Source organism: Saimiri boliviensis, chromosome X (genome assembly GCF_048565385.1).
Source record: "Saimiri boliviensis isolate mSaiBol1 chromosome X, mSaiBol1.pri, whole genome shotgun sequence".
NCBI classification, from domain to species: Eukaryota; Metazoa; Chordata; class Mammalia; order Primates; family Cebidae; genus Saimiri; species Saimiri boliviensis.
In genome coordinates this window covers 66,345,340-66,368,872 of record NC_133470.1, presented here as the reverse complement: position 1 = coordinate 66,368,872, position 23,533 = coordinate 66,345,340, and the positions used below count along the sequence as shown (strand labels likewise).

At 39.2% G+C, this 23,533-nt stretch overlaps 1 protein-coding gene and 1 long non-coding RNA gene across 7 annotated transcripts in view; one reads left to right on the top strand and one right to left on the bottom strand.

Moving 5' to 3' along the window:
* The window catches only part of LOC141582756 (uncharacterized), a 51,991-nt gene that overhangs the window by 7,002 nt on the left and 21,456 nt on the right, over positions 1-23,533 (top strand). The window lies entirely within an intron of this gene.
* The window catches only part of ATP7A (ATPase copper transporting alpha), a 151,490-nt gene continuing 134,825 nt past the window's right edge, over positions 6,869-23,533 (bottom strand). For all 5 annotated transcript variants that reach the window (XM_074391668.1, XM_074391669.1, XM_010347351.2 and 2 more), the window contains 7 exons: positions 23,205-23,421; positions 17,302-17,448; positions 15,207-15,349; positions 13,458-13,661; positions 12,815-12,932; positions 10,221-10,323; positions 6,869-9,552 (listed from right to left, as the gene is read on the bottom strand). In XM_074391668.1, the coding sequence (XP_074247769.1) occupies positions 9,276-9,552; positions 10,221-10,323; positions 12,815-12,932; positions 13,458-13,661; positions 15,207-15,349; positions 17,302-17,448; positions 23,205-23,421 (1,209 nt within the window). In that variant the 3' untranslated portion in view covers positions 6,869-9,275. The remainder of the gene's footprint in view (positions 9,553-10,220; positions 10,324-12,814; positions 12,933-13,457; positions 13,662-15,206; positions 15,350-17,301; positions 17,449-23,204; positions 23,422-23,533) is intronic.

Here is a 23,533-nt window from a genome sequence, read left to right as displayed (position 1 = left end):
GAGAGTAAAATGCAACCAATTGACCAAGACTCCCTGTTCATCCACACTTGTATCCCATAGACGTTACAATAGAGGTTCTAAGTTAACACACTTGTGGATTATTAACATGGTTAAGGGAATGGTATTATGACTGAAAAAAGCTTTGGGTTCCTGGGCCCAGAGTCAGTACCATTAACAGGTAATTCCTCTTTGATCCTTCCCAGAGGGCACCCAGCACAAAATTAACACGAGTAAACAGAGTGGAGACAAAGGGATGTGGGGTAAGCAGACTTAAATTTGGAAGGCCTTTGATTGGCTCTCTTTCTTATGCTAATGTTAATGAGGCAGCTGCTTTCAACCTGCCTCAATAAAAACTTTTGGCTTTCTAAAAGTTTAGAGATTACACTCTGTAACTTTTCCTAACAGTTAATATCTTGCCAGCCACCCCGAGTGAATATCAACAAGGCAGAGCATAAAAGTTTAGAAAATCTTTAGTGGTCAGGTGCAGCCTGACCATGCGATAGAAAAGAAAAACCCATTTTCTAAGGAGGAATTCAAGCCAGCTGCAGAAATTTATATAAGTAAGGAGACGCTGAATGTTAATATCCAAGACAATGGGGAAAATGCCTTGAAGACATTTCAGAGACCTTTCAGGCCTGGAGGCCTAGCAGAGAAAAATGGTTTCATGAGCCAGGCCCAGGACCTCACTGCACTGTGCAGACTCAGGACATGGCACCCTGCATTGTGGTCATTTTAGCTCCAGCCATACCTAAAAGGTGCCAAGGTGCAGCTCAGGCTGTTGCTTCAGAGGGTGCAAGCCCCAAGCCTTGGTGGCTTCTATGTGGTGTTATGCCTGCAGATGAATAGAGAGCAAGAGTTGAGGCTTTGCAGTCTCCGCCTAGATTTCAAAGGATGTATGGAAGTGCCTGGACATCCAGGCAGAAGTCTGCTGCAGGGGTGGAACTCTCATGGAGAACCTCTACTGGGACAATGCAGAGGGAAAATGTGGGGTTGGAGCCCCCACACAGAGTCCCCAGTGGGGCACTGCCTAGTCGAACTATGAGAGAGAGTCACCATCCTCAGACCCCAGGATGGTAGATTCACCAACAGCTTGCAATGTGTACCTCAAAAAGCTGTAGGCACTCAATGCCACCCTGTGAAAGCAGCTGTGGGGGCTGTACCCTGAAGAGCCATAGGGGCAGAGCTGACCAAGGCCTTGGGAACCCATTTGCATCAGTGTTGCCTGGATATGAGATATGGAGTCAAAGGAGATTATTTTGGAGCTTTAAGATTTAAAGACTAGCCTGCTGAGTTTTGGACTTGCATGGGACCTGTATTTACCCAGTGACTGTATCCCCATTGTATCTTGGAATTAACTACCTTGGTTTTTATTTTACAGACTCTTAGGTAGAAGGAACTTGATTCATCTCTGATGAGAATTTGGACAGTGGACTTTTGAGTTAATGTTGAAATGAGTTCAGATATTGGGAGACTGTTGAGAAGGGATGATTGTATTTTGCAACATGAGAAGAACATGAGATTTGGGAGGGGGCAAGGGTGGAATATGGTTTGGATTTGTGTCCCCACCCAAATCTCACCTATGAATTGTAATCTCCAGTGTTGGAGGAGGGGTCCCATGGAAGGTGATTGGATTATAGAGATGGACTTCCCCCTTGCTGTTTTCATGACAGTGTGTTCTCATTAGATCTTGTTGTTTACAAGTGTGTAGCACCTCCTCCTTCACTCTTTTTCACCTGCTTCCATCATGTAAGACGTGCCTGCTTCCTCTTTGTCTTCCACCATGATTGTAAGTTTCCTGAGGCCTCCCCAGCCATGCTTCCTGTATAGCCTGCGGAACTGTGAGTCAATTGAACCTCTTTTCTTTACAAATTACTCAGTCTCAGGTAGTTCTTTATAACAATGCAAGAAGAGACTAATACACATCCTTTTTTTTTCTTTTCTTTTTCAGAGATAGTGTCTTGCTCTGCCACCTGGACTGGAGTGCAGTGGTGTAGTGGTGCAATCATAGCTCACTGCAATCTTGAACTTCTAGGACTCAAGTGATTCTCCCACCTCAGCCTCCTGAGTTGCTAGGCATACAGCGTGCACCACCACATGCAGCTAATTTTTTTACTTTTTTATAGAGAGAGCCTCACTATGTTTCCCAGGCTGGTCTTGAACTCCTGGCCACAAGCAATCCTCCCATCTCGGTCCATTTCAGACTTCTAACCTTCAGAACTGTAATATAATAAGTTGGTTTTAACACACTATGTTTGTTGTAATTTGTTACAACAGCAATAAGAAACTAAAATAGTCACCCAGCTGGTAAGTGGCAGAGTTGGTATCTTGCGAATAGGTGTGGTAGATTCCAAAATCAGGACTCTTTCCATCACTATGGGGATGAGGTAGATTTAAAGAAATTGTGGATTCAAAAGTGGAAGGCAATGAGTTATAAAAAGCAAGAAGAGTGTGGGAGTGCTGATGATGGGGCCTACTTGCCCTCAAATAACTTCTTCCATATAGTCCGATGTTTTTCATTTCAATAGTTATAAAGTCATTTGGGTTCAAAAGCACTCTTTTCAAATTATTGCAAATATGTATGGTAAGATCCAAAGGTCATTGGCACTTTAGAATGTATTGAGTTAATCTCAGTTTTTCTCTTATACTCATGATGACTTCAATGAAGAAATTGGAGTTTTGACAATAGTCATCCTAACTGGAATGAGATGGTATCTCATTGTGATTTTGATTTGTATTTTCCTGATGATTAGTGATGTTGAGCATTTCTTCATACATCTCTTGGCCATTTGTATGTTTTCTTTTGAGAAATGTCTGTTAATGTCTTTTAACAATTTTTAATAGGGTTTTTGCAGTTGTTTGATTTTCTTATATATTCTGAATATTAACCCCTTGTTAGATGTAGAATTTACAAATATTTTCTCCCATTATGTAGGTTGTCTCTTCATTCTGTTAATTTAGAATATCTATTTTTTTTTTAAACAAAAGTGTTGGCAAGGATGTGGCAAAAAGGGGAAATGGTGACACACTGCTGATGGGAATATAATACAGCCACTATGGAACACAGTACAGATGTCCCTGAAAATATTAAAAATAGAACTGCCATATGATCCAGAAGCCCCACTACTGGGTGTATTTCCAAAGGAAACAAAATCAGTACAAAACAGATATTTGTACTTCCATGTTTACTGCAGCACTATTCACAATAGCCAAGACTTGAAATCAGCCTAAATGCCCAATAACAGATGCATGGTTAAAGAAAATATGGTATATCTACACAATGGAATACTACACAGCCATAAAAAATGATATCCTGTCATTTGAGACAAAATAAATGATCCTGGAGGATGTCAGTAAGTGAAATGAGCAGACATAGAAAGGCAAATACTACATGATCTCACTCATTTGCAAAACCTAAAAAAATGTTGATCTCATAGAAGCAGAGAGTAAAACAGTGGTTACCAGAGGCTGGGAGGGGTGGAGAATGATGGAGAGGTTGGCAACAGGTACAAAGTTACAATTAGATAGGAGGAATGAGTTCTGGTATTCTATTGCACAGTAGGGTGACTATGGTTAACAGTAAGGTAATTGTATGCTATAAAATAGCTAGAAGAGAGACTTTTGAATGTTCTCACCACAAAGAAATAATAAATTAATAAGGTGATGGATATGCTCACTGCCCTGATTTGATCATTATACAATGTATACATGTATAAAAACACTGAATTGTACCCCATAAAAATGTACAATTATGTATCAAGATTTTTTTTTTTTTTTTTTTTTTTTTGAGACGGAGTTTCGCTCTTGTTACCCAGGCTGGAGTGCAATGGCGCGATCTCGGCTCACCGCAACCTCCGCCTCCTGGGTTCAGGCAATTCTCCTGCCTCAGCCTCCTGAGTAGCTGGGATTACAGGCACGTGCCACCATGCCCAGCTAATTTTTTGTATTGTTAGTAGAGACGGGGTTTCACCATGTTGACCAGGATGGTCTCGATCTCTTGACCTTGTGATCCACCTGCCTCGGCCTCCCAAAGTGCTGGGATTACAGGCTTGAGCCACCGCGCCCGGCCATCAAGATTTTTTTTAAAGAAATTGAAGTTTTGATTGGGTGAAGTGAAGCAAATAATTTTGAAGTATTGGCAGCACTTCAGTTTACAGGCAGGCCTTACTGCAGAGAGAGTGATGACAATTAAAAGCTTGGAACCATTGAGGGCAATAGGTATAGTATGCCAAAGACTACTCAACCTACTTCAAACTTTCCAGAGAGAGATTGACTGTACAGATGTTTTCAGATTTCTTAAACTGCATGAGACCCTCTTTATACTAGCAACTTCACTTAAACCTTCTTTTCAGAAGCCTTGCCTTTTATCTCTCACTTCATTTGTACAACTAGGAGTCATACCTAGGAAGGTGACGCTGTTAAACAAGTAGAGCTGGCTGGCCCTAGTCAAATTTGTGAAAGAGGTAGTTCTATTTCTCTTTAATTTGAGCAGGGACTTTGATGCCTTAATCTAGCAGGCATTTTCCAACAGAAAGGTTTTTGTTTTGTTTTGTTGATCTGGAAGGTTTTGAAGGCTTACCTGGGACGTAGCCATCACTGCACATCCTTCTCTCAGGTCAGGGTACCAATAGGAAAGAGAGGCTGGCCAGCTGAGTGGATGCCCTGGGTCCTTTACTTTTTTTTTTTTTTTTTTTTTTTTTTGACAGAGTTTTGCTCCTGTTACCCACGCTGGAGTGCAATGGCACCATCTTGGCTCACCGCAACCTCTGCATTCTGGGTTCAAGCGATTCTCCTGCCTCAGCTTCCCAAGTAGCTGGGATTACAGGCATGCGCCACCATGCCTGGCTTATTTTGTATTTTTAGTAGAGATGGGGTTTCTCCATGTTGCTCAAGCTGGTCTTGAACTCCTGACCTCAAGTGATCTGCCAGCCTCGGCCTCCCAAAGTGCTGGGATTACAGGCATGAGCCACTGTGCCGAGCAGGGGATTTTACTCTTATGTAGCCATTTCCCATCCTATCTCCTCACCCTGAGTAACCTCAAGGATTTTTGGGGAAATGGAAATTAGGTTTTCCTCACAAATAAGTTAATAATGCTTTCCTTAACTCAAAAAGGAGTGTTTGGGTATGTGAATGTATCTTGGGTGGGAACTTCAAACACTCTGTATAGGGCTCCCCAATGGCGAGAAAACCTCTTTTCTCTGTTTAGCTCATTCGGAGTAGACATTCTATCAAGAATGTATTAGAGACTACAAAGGAAAGGAAAACAATAATATTCCTTTCTTTTTTTCTCATCCTCACTGAATGATAACGGCAGGTGGAGTAGAGTCCGAAGGAAAATAGATTTCTTCCCTCCCATCCTTACTGAATATGTAGTGCTGCCTATAATCCAGCCCCATCATAGATGAACAGTTGGAAAAAAAATCTAAAAACATAACAAGGGTAGTTCAGAACTGCTGATAGAGATGATTTAACAAAAGAGACAGACAAAAAAAATTTTTAACACTATAATTATAAAGTTGAAGGCACATCCTCGGCAGAAATATGATCAATTACATGCTTATGAAAAACAAACTACTGAATATCTTAACTACAGTAGATGGATATTGCACAACATTGTCCACTGCTGTTTTGGGTATCAAATAATCAATGTTTAACAATGTTTAGCTAAACATTTCTTTAACTAAAAACATAAGGTTGAGACTCCTGGTTTTGGCTACAAAAGGCATTTATTATCAACATCGTTAAAGAAGCTCTTTTAACTGAAGAACAAGAACTCATGCTTTGTGCTCTATCTGGTTTACTCATACCAGATGGAGGGACTGCAGAAAGTTAATGTAAAAATAGGTAATAATTTGGCATGAATCTATATTTTTTCTATTTTGTAAAATAATACTTTAAAATATAGGAAAGAAACAAAACAAACAAAAACCCAAAAGGAGTGATTCCAGGAATGTCTTTATTCTTTTTAAAATAACCAGTAACCAGATGCCTCACCCCGAGAAAATAAAAAAATGGAGTAAAATAAATACCAAGAAAAATGATTTCAAAGCATGATCCATAAGTAACAGAAAAAAAAATCTCTTAACATACATTTTTGATTTTAAGCTGTATACAGAAAAAATAAGCACACTTATATCAAGTTTTAGAATCATCTTATCCACAGTGCTATTTTAAGCATTCTATATATCTAAATACAGAATTTTTTTAAAAATTAAAATATAAAATTACATGTTCACAAGGCATGAAATGTGACATTCTAAAATGCTGATACTAAACTAGGAAAAATGACATTTCTATTTTCACAAATGACAACCATACATCTTGAGACTACAACACTACTACTCTAGCTGTGTTTTAATCTTTGAAATTCAAAAGGCATCTTTGGATATTTAAGTTTAAGGTGCCCCATAGGTGAGTCTGAACCAGCACTGGATATTAAAGTATCCTTGTTATCTCAGACTAAGGGCATGGTTGCTGAGTGAATACAGAAGAATGATAAATGAAATACATATAGAGAACTTCCAATATTCAAATATCAATATCAAATATAAATCCATTTCCCTTCAGTATAGTAATATGTGCATATGTATATGTACATGTATGTGTATATATATGTATGTGAATACACACAAACACACATTTATTTGTTCTCATTAATAACTCCTGACTTAAAGCTAGCTACTAACTGAAAGCAGTATTTTTGATTCTCTCCATAATCAGGTCTTTCTCCTGTGAATAGTGTCTCTCTGAAGCTAATTAAAGTTCAAGATTGCAAAGACTTGTGGTAGAGGATTCAAATGTGGCTACATGTTACTTAAAGCAGGACTCTTTCTAAATAGCAGGTTTTCTGTTCTTTTGGTAAGAGCTGACATTATATCTTTGATTATTTCAAGACTACAAGGTGCTATTCCCGCTGTCCCACAATACGCATCCAAGACCAAGAGGATGACTCAAAGGCACACATAATAATGGAAGAGTAACTGGGTGCGTTCAACTGCTTGAGGTGTGTGGGAGAGAGAAGGAGGGATGCTTATTTTTTCAACATTTGCCCTATCAGCTGTGTCTTCTAGAAGAAACAAATTGTGTTATAAGATGGGCCACTGGTATTAAAATGATAAATAATAAAACTCAAACTGAAAGCATGGAGGATGGCATAGGCATTGGTCTTTAAAAGGGGCCTAGATATACAAACTCATTAATATTTCATTGAAAAGGGTTTGCCTTTCTAGATCAATAGCACCTTCATAAAAAGCTTCAGTTCTCTCTTTGAGATAGCTGAGACGGAAATTAGATCTTTTCTAAATCTGAAAGACAGCATGGAATAAGGTTGTAAACTTTGCGTGTATAAGCACAAAAGGATTAAAAGAGAAAATGGGTAGGAAAGGAAGAACTACATCCCCTACTCCCACCTGATTTTAAGACTGCTTTAGAAAAAGGATTTTTTTTGTATTTATTACTGACATCATGGGGAGAAAAGAACTAACATTTACTGAGTACAAATCCTATGTGCCAGATGTTGGGTTAGCAGCAGCTTTGCTTATGGTAATGGGAACAAAATGTCAGGAATTTACTTATGAGTCCTCTTCATTTACATATTCTGCATATGAAATCCATCTTGTAACAAACAAATAAATTTAAATAGTCTTATAAGTACAAGATCTCTGACCAGCGTGTTAGCTACCAGGCACTCACGAGGGAATTTCTAAATCCATTTATCATTAGGAACAAGCTCCTAAATTTGCCAACCACACTAACTAGGCAAGTTCAAATGTTTTATTTAAACTAGAGAAAAGTATATATTTGACTAAAAAGCATAATAACCTAGGAAAATTTTAGTTTCTGTATTATGATTTTACTGTATATTTTGGTAAATGGAGCTTTGTGTAATAGCAATATTTTAAAAGTCTTTTTGAGAGGTTATCTGAAACACTAAAAGATAAATAAAATCTATTAAATTATATATACTAGCAAAGTGATTGTACTCAATTCAAAAAATACAAATATAGGCCAGGCAGAGTGGCTCACGCCTGTAATCCCAGCACTTTGGGAGGCCAAGGCAGGCAGATCACCTGAGGCCGGGAGTTCCTTAAGACCAGCCTACCCAGCATGGTGACACCCCATCTCTACTAAAAAATAGAAAAAATTAGCTGGGTGTATTGGCGGGTACCTGCAATCCCAGCTACTCGGGAGGCTGAGTCAGTGAGAAATGCTTGAACCCAAGAGGCAGAGGTTGCAGTGAGCTAAGATGGTGTCACTGCACTCCAGCCTGGGCGACAGAGTAAGACTCCATCTCAAAAAAGAAAAAAAAATTAGTGAATCCAGGTAATTTTATATGACCTGTATATGTTAAAGATAATAGTGTTAATCTTTGAAAATCTGTTGAGCAGAAGAGGCTCATAATGTTAAGTTTCCGGACTGAGATCAACAGACTACGAGAAGAACAACTTAGACCCCAACTTGGCAGGAGTGAAATGAAACTGAGCATAGAGCTAGGAAAGTTGAAGGAATAATTGGATTTACTTTTTACTACAGTGGAAAGATGGGAGACAGGGAACCCTACAGACCTTTAAGGTCTCATGAGCTACAAAATGTAAAAAGGAGCAAAATATTAGAACAGTAGTCAGTTATTTTTAATCAATGAAAAACCACCTAAACTTGGTTAGCTTAAAAGAAAATAACAAAAGCATCTAAAAAAGCAACTGCAAGGACAAGGATGCAGAGAAAATGGGGGAAAGAAAGCCTGTAATAAATAAGGCACATCTATTTTTAAATAGTTTCAACTGTTTTCCTTCTAAAACTAGATGCTTTATACACAGTGTTTTGAATGTCATTGCTCCCCAATGAGGCAGGGATACAGGCTTAAGAGTATCTTCAATATCTTGAATTCAATAGCATGAATATCTTCAGCTCTCAAATGTTCAAATTTTTAAATATCTTCTTCTTCGGCCCTTTTTTGGTCAAATAAAAAATATCACTTTAGCAGCAGTTCAGCAATCTCTAATTGTAGGGCTTGTTGTAAACCTCACTGCTCTACCTTATCTGTTGTTAGTGAAAACAAAAATATACTGGAAATCCAGTTTAAATAAAGCTAAGTTCAGCGCTGATGCCTTAAAAAAGGTATTTTTGCCAATAGATAAACGCAACTCAAAAAGAATCTCTAATGTAAGAGCACGAGACCAACATAAAATCCTTCTACAGCATTTTGAAAAGTGAAGGTAACATCATAAATGCTGTGTCAGTGCATGACAAGATAAACTAGCAGCACTCTCCATGGTGTTTCATAATGTAGTGTCATCATCTTCCCTGAAGTCACCCACCAACAGTGAATGCTTGTCAGGTTCACTGGTAACAGTGCTGTTTAGGGAGCGTTTATCAGACAGTAGTGAGTTTATAGAGGCTCTGCTATAATTAACAATCCGGTCCAGCAAACCTAGTTTAGGAGAATTTCTTGAGGTATCATCTATTCCAACGTGAACGCTGATTTCTGAAGGACTCTTCTGTCCTATCTGGGTCCGGGCAGGCAGTTCATAATTCTCGTAAGTTGGTTTCCTGTAACTAGACACATGCAAAAGTACACCAGTTTGAAATAACTGAAAGTAAATTAGATGCCAGCTATGTGCACAAAAGAAAGAAGGAGATTTGCCTGGTATGAAATGTATAAAGGTGATCACTGGTAGGAAAATAGCTTGAAATGAATTGTGTAGAGTCACATCATCAGAAATCCTACTTCTCAGAGCTAGTGAACTATATTTTATCCCACTCAGTGCTTATGGTTGCTACGCATAAAGTACACAAAGTAACAATTAAGTAACAATTACAGAGTCTTGCTCTGTCACCTAGGCTGGAGTGCAGTGGCATGATCTCAGCTCACTGCAACCTCTAACTCTCAAATTCAAGAGATTCTCCTGCCGCAGCCTCTGGAGTAGCTAAGATTACAGGTGTCCACCACCAGGGCCAGCTAATTTTTGTATTTTTAGTAGAGATGGAGTTTCACCATGTTGGCCAGGCTGGTCTTGAACTACTGACCTCAGGTGATCCACCCGCCTCGGCCTCCCAATGTGCTGGGATTACAGATGTGAGCCACCACACCCGGCCACTAATAATAATTCTTGTTAAGAATAGTTTGGGCTTATCATTGATCAATACAAGAATGAAGCCCACCAAGAATGACTGGATGATAAAAGGAATACAAAATACACATGTGAACAAGCTATCATACTTACAGTTTAAGGAAGAGAGAAGAAAGTACTACAGAAACAGATGAAGCAGCCATTGCTGCAGATCCCATCCAGGGCTGCAAAATCAAACCAATAGGCATAAAAACTCCTAGGAAACAAGGATGGATTAGTTAGAGTAGATAATACTAAATAGATTATCAATGTGTTTCTAACATACATACAAATCATATCTTTGATATTTCTTCAGCATTTATCCTCTTGGTGATTGAGATTTTTGTTGTTGCCATTTTTTCACTAATAGAGTGTTGCTGTTAAAATTCTTGTACATGTCTCCCCGTGCCCATATTTCAGAGTTTCTCTAGGGTATATACCTAGGGGTGAAACTACTGGGTCATAACATTGGCACATCTTCAACTTAATGCGGATATTCTTCAGTTGTTCTCCAAAGTGGGTGTAGCAATTCCTAATCCCACCAATAACGTATAGGAGTTCATGTTCTACAATCTCATCCACACTTGGTTTTGACAGACATATGAGTGTTTGCTCATATGATTAGGATGAAATAGAATTATATTATATATTTTGAGGCAGAGTCTTGCTCTGTCACGAGGCTGGAGTACAGCGGCGCAATCTCGGCTCACTGCAACCTCCGCCTCCTGGGTTCAAGTGATTCTTCCGCCTCAGCTTTCCAAGTAGCTGGAACCACAGGCGCGTGCCACCATGCCTGGCTAATTTTTGTACTTTTAGTAAAGACGGGGTTCCACCATGTTGGCCAGGATGGTAACAATCTCTTGACCTTGTGATCCACCCACCTTGGCCTCCCAAAGTGCTGGGATTATAGGCTGAGCCACCGTGCCAGGCCTAGAATTACATTTTTCTACTCTTTTTCTTTTTTAGACAGAGTCTCGTTCTGTCACCCAGGCTGGAGTGCAGTGGCACAATCTTGGCTCACTGTAACCTCCGCCTCCCGGTTCAAGCAATTCTCCTCCCTCAGACTCCCGAGTAGCTGGGACTAAAGGTGCATGCCACCAGGCCCGGTTAATTTTTTGTATTTTAGTAGAGATGGGGCTTCATCATATTGCCCAGGCTAGTCTCAAACTCCTGAGTTCAGGCAATCTGGCCGCCTCAGCCTCCCAAAGTGCTGGGATTACAGGCGTGAGCCAGCACGCCTGACTTATTTTCCTACTTTTTCTATAGTGATCATGTATTACTTGTGTCATTCTTTTTTTTTTTTTTTCTTGAGACAGGGTCTTGTTCTGTCGCCCAGGCTGGAGTGCAATGTACAATGGTGTGATCTCGGCTTACTATAACCTCGCCTCTCAGGTTCAAGTGATTCTCCTGCCTCAGCCTCCTGAGTAGCTGGGATTACAGGTGCATGAAACCATGCCTGGCTAACTTGTATAATTCTTCAAAAATCACTTGCTCCATGAATTAATCTTACTGAACTTAGATTGTTCTTTTGCTCTTTGTCCTCTCAGCATTTGTGTGTCCTTGCTAATAGAGTTTTGTAATTGTTCTCACGTCATTTCATGTCTTTCCTTGGCTCTCAAACAGGAGAGAACAAGAAGAAAACAATAATTATTTCTCTTATGTCATTACTGACTCCTACCAGGTCCCTAAATTTAGGAGATCCTCAGATGCTTATTAAATAACTCTAAATTCCTTTTTCTCAGTTATATTCCTTTGTTCACTCTCTCTCTCCTCTTGTCTCTCAACCTAAAAGAAAACCAGTTGACTATAAGAGAATATTAAGTGAAGAGCAGAAAATTCTCTGCACGCTACAATCACAACTATATAACAAGACAAAAACTGATGCAGAGTTAAAAAAAAAAAGACTAGAAGAAATATACTTGTATAATTCTTTAAAAATCACTTGCTCCATGAATTAATCTTGCTAACAGTATTTTTGTTTGAGTAGTCAGATTAAAGGTAAATCTGTTTAGAAAAAAGAATTAATTAATAAGCAAACAAATACATATCTCTGTGCAAATATGTGGAGAAATAGATGAAGCAATTTGGTAAAATATCATCAGTTGGTGAGTTTAGGTGAAAGGCATACAGATTTTCATTGTACCATTTTTTTCAATGTTTTTATATGTTTGAAAATTTTCAAAACACAAAGTTGAAGGCTGGGAGCGGTGGCTCATGCCTGTAATCCCAACACTTTGGGAGGCCCAGGCGGGTGGATCACCTGAGGTTTCAAGACCTACCTGACCAACATAGCGAAACCCCATCTCTAGTAAAAACACAAAAATTAGTCAGGCGTGGTGGCGGGCACCTATAGTCCCAGCTACTCAGGAAGCTGAGGCAGGAGAACTGCTTGAACCCAAAAGGTGAAGGTTGCAGTGAGCCGAGATTGCGCCAGTGTACTCCAGCCTGGGCAACAGAGTGACTCTGTCTCAGAACAAAAAAACAAACAATTTAGAGGGAAAAAAATCAGTCAGAATGCTTATATATTCTTAAGCTATGACAAACATTACTGAAAATTAAAATGATTGATTTTAACATTACCTCTTACCATGCCAGCAGGCTACAAACAAAAACTAAGCTCAAAACTAAGAAGAAGAAGACAGGCTTCCAATATGTTAGGTCTCTAATGATTTCAGTGGAAAAAGCGATACTAGTTAAGAGTCACATACCAGCAGCTATAGGAATTCCAACCAGATTATAAATTAGAGCAAAGACAAAATTTATCCGAATCCTCTTGACTGTCTTTCTTGATAAGTCGATACTTGCAACGACATCCAGAAGATCATTCTGAGAACAGAAATATTTGTGATATTAGTAACAGACTCTAACTGAACCAGTTACTTTTACATTTGATACTGTGTATATTGAAGATTACATCTACCTTAGGGTAATATGTGAATTAACTACAAATCTCAGATAATGTCAAAACTTGGACTCAGCCTCAGAAGGTGTTTTTTAGAAATTTTCCTCAGGGTTCTGAAAACACTGTTGGGGTATATGCTGGCACGAGGATTAAATCTACTTAAAATAATCTCAGCAACTATTTGTTGAAGATCATTTTATTCTAAACCCATTCTTAATCTTATTCTTCACTTTAGAAACTTATAATTCTTACTTGCTTATTAGCTGCATTGAGAAAGTCAGGGGGTAATTAGCACGACTTCCCATACTCCCACTCCACATTCTCAAAATCTTAATGGCTGAGAGCATGAAATTTAAGACAGAATTGTTGTGCTCAATATACTTTATGACACTATCATTGACCATGTAGAGCAGTCTCATACTCCTCAAAGGTCAGGCCACGGCACTTACCCTTATCAAAACCACATCAGCTGCTTCAATGGCTACATCTGTGCCTGTGCCAATGGCAATTCCCACATTAGCCATTGCCAGAGCCGGGGAGTCATTGATTCCATCTCCCACCATTGCTACCCGTTTCCCCTCTTCTTGAAGTTGCTTCACTTTAGCAACCTTGTGAGAAGGTAGAACTTCAGCAAACACCTTAGTAATGCCAACCTATGTGAGGAAAATCAATTCAATTCATTTCAAAAAAAATAATAATCAGTACCTGAAACATAACTGAGCAATAACAAGCCATCAGTTTTCACCCACCAGATATCCACACTTTAAAAGACTGATAAAATCTAATGATAACAAGAATGTGGATAAATGAGCTCTCTTATATACCAGAGGCTGATGTGTAAACTGGGACTCTTTTTGGAGGGCATCAGGTAGCATCTATCAAAGTGTGAGCATCATTTGGTCTAGCAGTTCCACGTCTAGCTCTATTTTGGACAGACTTGTACATGTACAGAAAGATACATGTCCAAAGATGTTCATTATTGCCTTGTTTGCAAAAACAAAATTTTCAAAACCATCCAAATGTCCATCATTAGGGAAATGGTTAAATAAATTATAATACAACCATACCATAGAATTTCATGCAGCAGTACAGAAAGAATAAAGTAACTTTCTTTCTGTTTTTTTTTTTCGAGATGGAGTCTCACTCTGTCACCCAGGCTAGAATGCAATGGTGCAATCTCAGCTCACTGCAACCTCCGCCTCCTGGGTTCAAGCGGTTCTCCTGCCTCAGCCTCCTAGGTAGCTAGGATTACAGGCACGCACCACCACGCTGGGCTAATTTTTGTATTTTTAGTAGAGATGGGTTTCACCATGTTGGCCAGGCTGGTCTCCAACTCCTGACCTCATGGGATCTGCCTGCCTTAGCCTCCCAAAGTGATGGGATTACAGGCATGAGCCACCATGCCCTGCCAAAATAACTTTCTATGTTCAGATATGGATGAAGCTCCAAAGTATATTGTTATGTAAAAAAAAGTAAACTACTAAACAATCTATTCAAAATGATCTGATGTTGAAAAGACCAGAATTACACTGTATATGTACTCTGTATATGCACATATGTGCATATGAAAAAGTGGCAGTGTGGGGGTCAGTAGGGCTGGACGGAGAGCATGGGAAAAAAAGGACAACATTTTTACTTTATATCCTTCTGTATTTTTTACACAAGAATGTATTAATCCATTACTTGCATCATTTATTAGAAGAAGGGAGAAGGCATTCCAAAGTTAAAAAGATTGAAATATTTTAGAGGTAAGGCAAATGTGGGAGTCAGGAGCGGAAAAATGGCATGTCAAAGTAGTGCATTAGAAAAACAGTTCCATCGGTGGTGTTTAGGATGGACTAGGGAGGGATGTGTGTGGAGCTATTTCTGTGTTTCAGGCATGAGATCAGGAGAGCCTAGCTTAGGTTGGCAGCACTGGTAAAGAATATGAGCAACATTTCAAAGGACGCATCAACAGGAGCTGGTGTACATCGTCACACAAGCATCCCATAAACTAAGCAAATACCTTTTTACTTATAACAGTAACACACAAAGCCCAAAGTCCTTCCAGCAAAGCATGGTAAATTTTCTTGAAGGAACCAGATAGGACTACTCAGTGATAATGAAAATAGTAGGTAATGTAAATTTCTCAGCATTTGAAGGCAAGACATAAAATGTATATCAAGAATTGGAAGTTATCACATACCCCTATCAATTACCTGAGAAGCAATAGATCTAGCTGTTTTACTGTTGTCTCCAGTCATCAGAACTACTTCTAAGCCCATAGATTTCAGAATATGGACAGCAAGTTCTGCTTCAGGCTTCACTGTGTCTGCAATGGCTATCAAGCCACACAGCTCATCTAATATAGGAACAGCACAAAATAAGATAACTTGGAATATGGTGAAAGCAGAATACCATTTTGACTTGAAATTTCAGAATGAAATGAATTTTGTTAAGTAAAGTTGTTCAGGGCATGGCTTAACTTAAAATATCTCTGAGCTCACACAGACTAATACTACAAACTCTATAACAAACCTCCATATTTGGTTATGAAAATTTCAGAGTGATGTAGGGGTTACTAATAATGATAGGAAAATAGAAAGAGAGACCTTACTGGATATTAAAAGATCCTTTTTGTTCCTTAGAAAGGTATTTGCCAATAGCCTCAAACACTTCATCTAACTTAAAGGTAAATGAAACTGAAGACATACTTTTTTTCTTTTTAAGGTAAAGGCGGTGGTGGGGGGGGCAGTGAGAGACAAAATAGGCACTTTATAGTGGGAAATATATTACCATAAATTTTATTATTTTATTCTATTTACAAAATAAAAGTAAAATGGTCTTCTCTGCTTCTTCCAGATCTAAAAAGGCCATAGTGAAATACTGCCTTCATACTTAGCAAATATTGTAAATGTTGAGTGGAATTAATCTCACAACTAGAAATTTACCCTAAGAAATAATTTAACAAAAGAAAGCACATAATCTCAAAGATGTTTCTTGTAGTGTCATTTACAATAGTGAAATATTAGAAACAACCTAAATTTCCAACAAGAGGGGAATGATTATACTGTGTAAGTTTGAGAAATTATGCAGTATTATAGAAAAATTATATAGCAACATTAGAAAGCATTAAGTAAAATAAAGCATGATAAATAGTATGTGTTCAAGTGTTTTTAATTATTATTCAACTTTATTGAGGTAAAATTTACCTATGATAAAATGTACCCAGTAAAAAATGGTCTATGTACTAATACTGTAATTCTGCAAACACACACACACACACACACACATACACACACACACACAAACAAACATTACAACAAAACTAGTAATGGAATGTACAGAATTAAAATGGACATTGAGCCAGGCGCGGTGGCTCACGCCTGTAATCCCAGCACTTTGGGAGGCCGAGGCGGGTGGATCATGAGGTCAAGAGATCGAAACCATCCTGGTCAACATGGTGAAACCTATCTCTACCAAAAATACAAAAAAATTAGCTGGGCATGGTGGCGCGTGCCTGTAATCCCAGCTACTCAGGAGGCTGAGGCAGGAGAATTGCTTCAATCCAGGAGGTGGAGGTTGCGGTGAGCCGAGATCGCGCCATTGCACTTCAGCCTGGATAACAAGAGCGAAACTTCGTCTCTAAATAAATAAATAAATAAATAAAATGGACATTGTAGGCTAGGTGCAGTGGCTCACACCTGTGATCCCAGCACTTTGGGAGGCCAAGGCGGGTGGATCACATAAGGTCAGGAGTTTGAGATCAGCCTGGCTAACATGGTGAAACCCCATTTCTACTAAAAATACAAAAAATTAGCTGGATATGGTGGCGTGTGCCTGTAATCCCAGCTACTTGGGAGGCTGAGACAGGAGAATCACTTGAACCCAGGAGGCAGAGGTTGCAGTGAGCTGAGATTGTGCCATTGCACTCCAGCTTGGACAACAAGAGCAAAACTCCGTCTCAAAAAACAAACAAACAAACAAACAAACAAAAAAAAAAACCCTGACATTATGTTAGGATGATGCGATTATGAATATTATTTTACTTTGCTATTATTTTACTGTTATTTTTAGGTTTTAAAAAATCCTTGATTAGCTTTAAAACACAGGCTAGGGAAGAAGTAACAAGGGCAGGCAAATGTGAGAGAATTTTAAATTAATCAATAATAATCATGTGTTGTTGACATTTTCATTTTGCATTCAAGATGCTTTTGAATAACCCTCACAGTTCAGAGGTCTCTCAAAAATACATAAATTAATACAATAACAGATCATAACACTGAGTCATAGCATATTTATGGAAAACCTTACCATCAACTGCTACTAATACAGCAGTTCGACCTTTTCTCTCATGTTCAGTCATTAAATCATCTACATAGTTATTAATGACAAGACCATTTCTAATCATCCACTCCCGGTTACCAATGAGGACTTTATACTGCTGAGCATTAAGAGCATCTGAAAGTAAGCATGGAAATAACATTTAGTGATTTCAATTAATCTTTATAAAAACCCATGAAGCAAGTTACTCCTGTCTAACCTTGCACAGTCACTATATTGTATTTTTTGTAGAACATAGGCCACAACAGTGATGTTCAAATTTTCTAAGGACATACTCTGCTCTTCCATGCCTCTGGGTCTCTGCATACATTGCTGCCTTCATCTGAAATGTTCTTATTCCTCCTCTCCAGACACCAAACTCCATCACATTCTTCAAAAGCCAGTTCAAATCTTAACTTTATTGGTGAGGCTTTCCCTTTAACCTTCATTAGAAATTCAATCAAATTAAAAAATATTTATTGTGCATCAGTAGCTGAATGTGGCTGGATAAAAATGTATAATCATGCTCATATCTCATTTTCTTTAAGTGGGCCCTTAGTGCTATCTGGAAACTTGACTATATTTTTCTAGTCCATTCATTCTCCATTTCTTCTAGATGGTTATTTCATACCTTCTCATCTCCCTTCAAATCTCCAACTTCTCCTGCCCCATCCTAATACCAGATGATGACTCTGCTTCCTACTTCAGAAAGAAAATAGAAGCAATCAGCAAAGAACTTCTGTAGCTCTCATTGCCACATCCACTCAACTACCTGTACCTCTTGTGTCTGTGTATCTAGCTTCCCTTCTGTTATTATAAATTGATTCTGCTTCTAATTTAAGGCCAACCTTTCTACTTGTATACTAGACTCCCTCCTTTCCCTATTCTAGAACATCTCTCCAACAATTCTCCCTGTCCCCTCCTGCACAACTTTTCTATCTCCGCTGTATATTGTCCTAACAAAAAAAAAAAAAACCTCTCTTGATACCACATTTATCTGCTTCCATACATAGCAAAACTTCCCAAAAGTATCTCTGTTGGCTGCCTCCAATTCATATCTTCCCATTATCTTGTGAACCTATCCCAATAAAGCTTTTGACTCTAGTACTCCAATTAATTATTACATAGTCAGTGACCTTTACTTGAATAATCCTAATAGTTAATTCTCAGTCCTCATCTTACTTGTCCTATTAGCACAATTTAACACAGCTGTCCATGCCCTCCTGGAAATAGTTCCTTCAATTTGGCTTCTAGGATACCACATTCTTAGCAGTTACCTCCTCACTGGCCATTTCTGGCCTTCTTTGCCTATCCCTCTTTATCTCCCTAATTTCTTAATTTGTAGTGTTGCAGGATTCAGTACTTAACTCTTTCTTTCCCTTTATCTACTCTCGCACCTTGGTGTTCTTATCCAGTCTCATGGCTTTAAATATCATCTATACCACTGTAGTCCAAGATAATTTTCTGTGATATTGGAAATGTTCTATATCCGCGATGTTTAATACAATAGCCACTAACACGCAGATGTGACTATTGAGTACTAAAATGGGGCTAGTATGACTGAAAGATAAATTTCAAATTAAATTTAAATGAATTTAAACAGTCACATGTAATTAGTGGCTATTTTACTAGACACCACAGATCTACAAGCAGAGGACTCCCACATCTATCTCTCTGACCCATTTTGTTTCCTGGAACTCCAAACTTATGTAGCCAACTGCTTACTTGATATTTCCATTTATATGATAACTCCACTTGGGATATCTCTAATAGGTACTCAAACTTAACATGTACAAAACCGAACTTCTGATCCTTTCCCCAATACTGTCCCTCCTGTGGTCTTCCCCCATCTTATTTAAATGATAACTCCATCTTTCTAACTGCTTAGTCCACAAACCTTGGCATAATTCTTGACTCCTGTTTCTCTCATATGCCATATACATAAAACCCATGAGAAAAATCTGTGACTCTCCCTTCAAGACACGTCTAGAATTCTACCACTTCTTACTACCTGTACTATACTGGTCCAAGCTACCATTATGTTTCACCTCGATTATGACAACATTCACCAACTCATCTCCCTACTTCTGCCCTTGCCCCCACATCACCACAATGTATTTTTGCCAAAGCAGCCAGAGTAATACTTAAAAAAAATTTTTTTTTTTGAGATGGAGTCTTGCTCTGTCACCCGGCTGGAGTGCAGTGGTGTGATCTTGGCTCACTGCAACCTTCGCCTTCTGTGTTCAAGCCATTCTCCTGCCTCAGCCTCATGAGTGGCTGGGATTATAAGTGCCTGCCACCATGCCTGACTAATTTTTGTGTTTTGAGTAGAGATGGGGTTTCACCATGTTGGTCAGGCTGGCCTTGAACTCCTAACCTCAAGTGATCTACCCGCCTCTGCCTCACAAAGTGAGTCACCGCGCCTGGCTTACTTTTTTTTTTTTTTTTTTTTTTTTTTTTCAGACGGAGTTTCGCCCTTGTTACCCAGGCTGGAGTGCAATGGCGCGATCTCGGCTCACTGCAACCTCCGCCTCCTGGGCTCAGGCAATTCTCCTGCCTCAGCCTCCTGAGTAGCTGGGATTACAGGCACGTGCCACCATGCCCAGCTAATTTTTTGCACTTTTAGTAGAGACGGGGTTTCACCATGTTGACCAGGATGGTCTCGATCTCTCGACCTCGTGATCCACCCGCCTCGGCCTCCCAAAGTGCTGGGATTACAGGCTTGAGCCACCGCGCCCGGCACTTTTAAAATATTAAGTCAGATTTTGTTCCTTCTCCACTCAAAACCATCAGATTTTGTCCTTACATATCTAGTCCCAAACTACCTCTCTGACCTTGTGTGGTTCCTTCTGTATTCAAAACCATCAGATTGATTTTGTCCTTACATATCTAGTCCCAAACCACCTCTCTGACCTTGTCTGATACCCGCTGCCCACCCATTTACTCTGCAATTGCCACAATGTTCTCCTTGCCATTCCTCAAACAAGTCAAGCACACTCCTGACTCAAGACTTTCGTACTTACTATTTCTCCTGCCTGGAATATTCTTGGTACAGAAATCCACATAGCTTTTTCTCTCATCCCCTCAGGTCTTCTTTCAGACACTACCTTCTCAGTGAGGTCTACCCTGATCACCCTATGTGAAACAGAACCCACTAATCCTAGCACCCCTATACCCCTTGCCCCACTTAATTTTTCTCCATAGTACTATCTCCATTGGACATATTATATTTTCTTATTTGCTCATTCTCTTACATTCTTCCACCAAAAATGTAAGCTCCATGAAATAAGAACTTATTTTATCTTTTTACTGCTGATTCTTTAGTGCCTTGAACAGTGCATGACACATAGTAGGTGCTCAATAAAAGCTGTTAAATGAATTTCCTATTTGTCAGTGTGCTTGATACTAGAAGTTCATAAATAGATAATAAAGAAGTCACAGACTACTAGAAACAGGCAGGTAAATAAACAATTATCATACACTGTCCTAGTACAATAACAGAGATTAAGTACAGCTATGATTCAGGAAGAAGAGCAAATACCTCTGCCAATATATGTCAGTCACTGAAGAGAGATGTAAGCTGGGTCTTGAAAGATAAGTATAAGTTCACAAAGTAGATGCCATTTGTGAACAAGCACATTAAATAGAGAAAACGGTAAATGAAATGATCTAATAGGCAGTAAATGACACATTATAAGGAAGAACTGTAAGTAGTTAGGTTGGGATGGAACATGGAGTACATATGCGGTAGTGAAAAAAGACAAGATGAGTGATGCAGGGAGGCAGGAGACATATCATGGGGAAAAGATCTTAAAGTCCAGAGAGACTGGCCTTTGTCCAGTAGGAGACAGAGAACCATTAAAGCTGGGATCCTTAGCAGAGACCTGTGGATGGGTTTCAGGATACATGTGAATCTCTTGAAACAAAAATTTTCTGAGGGGTGGGCCCATAGCTTTCATCATACTCCTCTAAAGGTCTATGGCTCAAAAACAGCTTATAAACCACTGTAATAAAAGGTATTGGTTAGGAAATGATATGTTTAGATTTGCCATGTTAGCAAAATCACTCAGGCACAAATTGGGAGGAAGGTGTTGGAACACTTAGGTGGGTAGATCATGTTTTGGGGGCAGATGGATAGATCAGCATGGAGCCAAGGAAACAGGACGTGGCTAAAGATATGGATTTTGGAGCGGTAGTGGAAGTCTGTGGGTGGTAGAATAAGTGATGGGCATGAATAAGATTGTACAGAGAGATTATGTATTATAAAATGAGAAAAAGACAAAGAACAAAACCCTGACAACATCCAACATTTGAGGACAGGAGAAATGAGGAATCAAAGGACAATTAAAAGGAATAGCCAGGGGTACGGTGGCTTACACCTGTAATCCCAGCACTTTGAGAGGCTAAGGTAGGTGGATCACTTTAGGTTAAGAGTTCAAGACCAGCCTGGCTAACATGGTGAAACCCTGTCTCTACTAAAAATGCAAAAAATTAGCCAGGCGTGGTGGCACGTGCCTGTACTCCCAGCTTCTTGAGAGGCTGAGGCAGGAGAATTGCTTCAACCTAGGAGGTGGAGGTTGCAGTGAGCTGAGATTGCCCTACTGTACTCCAGCCTGGTGACAAAGCAAGACTCCCTCTCAAAAAAAAAAAAAAAAAAAGGAACAGCCAGGGAGGTGAGAAAAGAATCTAGAGAAAACATGGTCATGGAATCATTCTTTAGGAAGGAAGGAATGGTCAATATTGTCAAATATCTTAATGAGGTTTTGCAGGATGATGAATGAAAACTGACCACTGGAGAGAGCACTGAGGTCCATGGTCATCAGTTAACTTAGAAAGAATGGATTCAGTATTCAGTAGTATGTATGTGGGAGAAGTCAGACTGGAATGAACTGAGGAATGACTGTGGAGTAAGTAAATTCAACAAGCCTAGATTACTTACCCTTTCTAGAACTCGGATATAAGAGAAAAAGACAGAATCTTTATGAGAATATAGATGGGAAAAGACAAAATCTAGATGAGAATATAGTGATTTTGATGGAAGAAATATTTACAGGTTTAGTAGAAAATGCTAAAATAGAAAGAGATGAAAAATAAAGAAGCAAGGGGATATAACAGAAAGAGCGATGCCCCTCATGAATCAAGAGAGGGCGGGATCTTGATGAAGAGGTTCATTAGGCAAGATGAATCATTCCTTCCCTGAAAAAAGAAACGATTCTGGGCAAAAAAATGTAAGAACACATGCCCAAGAACCATAATTTTGTTTTGTTTTTTGAGATGAAGTCTCGCTCTGTCACCCAAACTGGAGTGCAGTGGTGCAATCTCAGCTCACTGCAACCTCCGCCTTCCAGGTTCAAGCAATTTTCCTGCCTCAGCCTCCTGAGTAGCTGGGAATACAGGTGTGGACCACCACACCCAGCTAATTGTTGTATTTTTAGTAGAGATGGTGATGTTGGCCAGGCTGCTTTCGAACTCCTGACTTCATGATATACCCACCTCAGCCTCCCAAAGTGCTGGAATTACAGGCGTGAGCTACTATGCCCAGCAGAACTACAATTTTCTATATAAAAAATAAGACAATTTGCAGAGGTGATAAAGGAGTCACAGGATCTTGTGAAAGACAGAAAAGCGTTGGAGTAGTTGTAGTGAGAAAAGAATGATCATAGATGATCAGCTAAAGCTAGACCTCATCACCCTATGGTGGTGTCAATGAGCACAGTTGGGAAAAGTTCTCAACTAACTTGAATGAAATTACAAGAAGGCATAGGGTAATGCTGACTTGAGGGAATGAAATTATGATGCCAATTTTTGTTTCTTATATAATAGTTCAGGGTTATAAAGTTAGCCACCTGTCTATAACTGCCCCATACTTGGTACTACAAAGAAAATTAGCTTACTTGAGATCTGGGCATCAATAATCATGGAAGACGAAGTTGATGACTGCTCATTACTGGCATCAATTTGAACCAGGGATGCATTTTTAATATTATTGTCCTCTATCTTCCAGTTATCCTTATGTAGCAAGCCTTCAATATTGGTGACTTTACAGCTAATACCACAGCCTGGCACAACCTGGAAATCCATGCAGGTACCCAAGGTTTCAGTGTCCAGCTCCTAACAGACAGAAACAAAAGGATTTTCTCGGCCATTCTGAGAATGCAAGGTCATTCATTAGCAAGATAAAAGATAACCCCTAGTTAATTCTAAATGTTTATAACAAAATTGT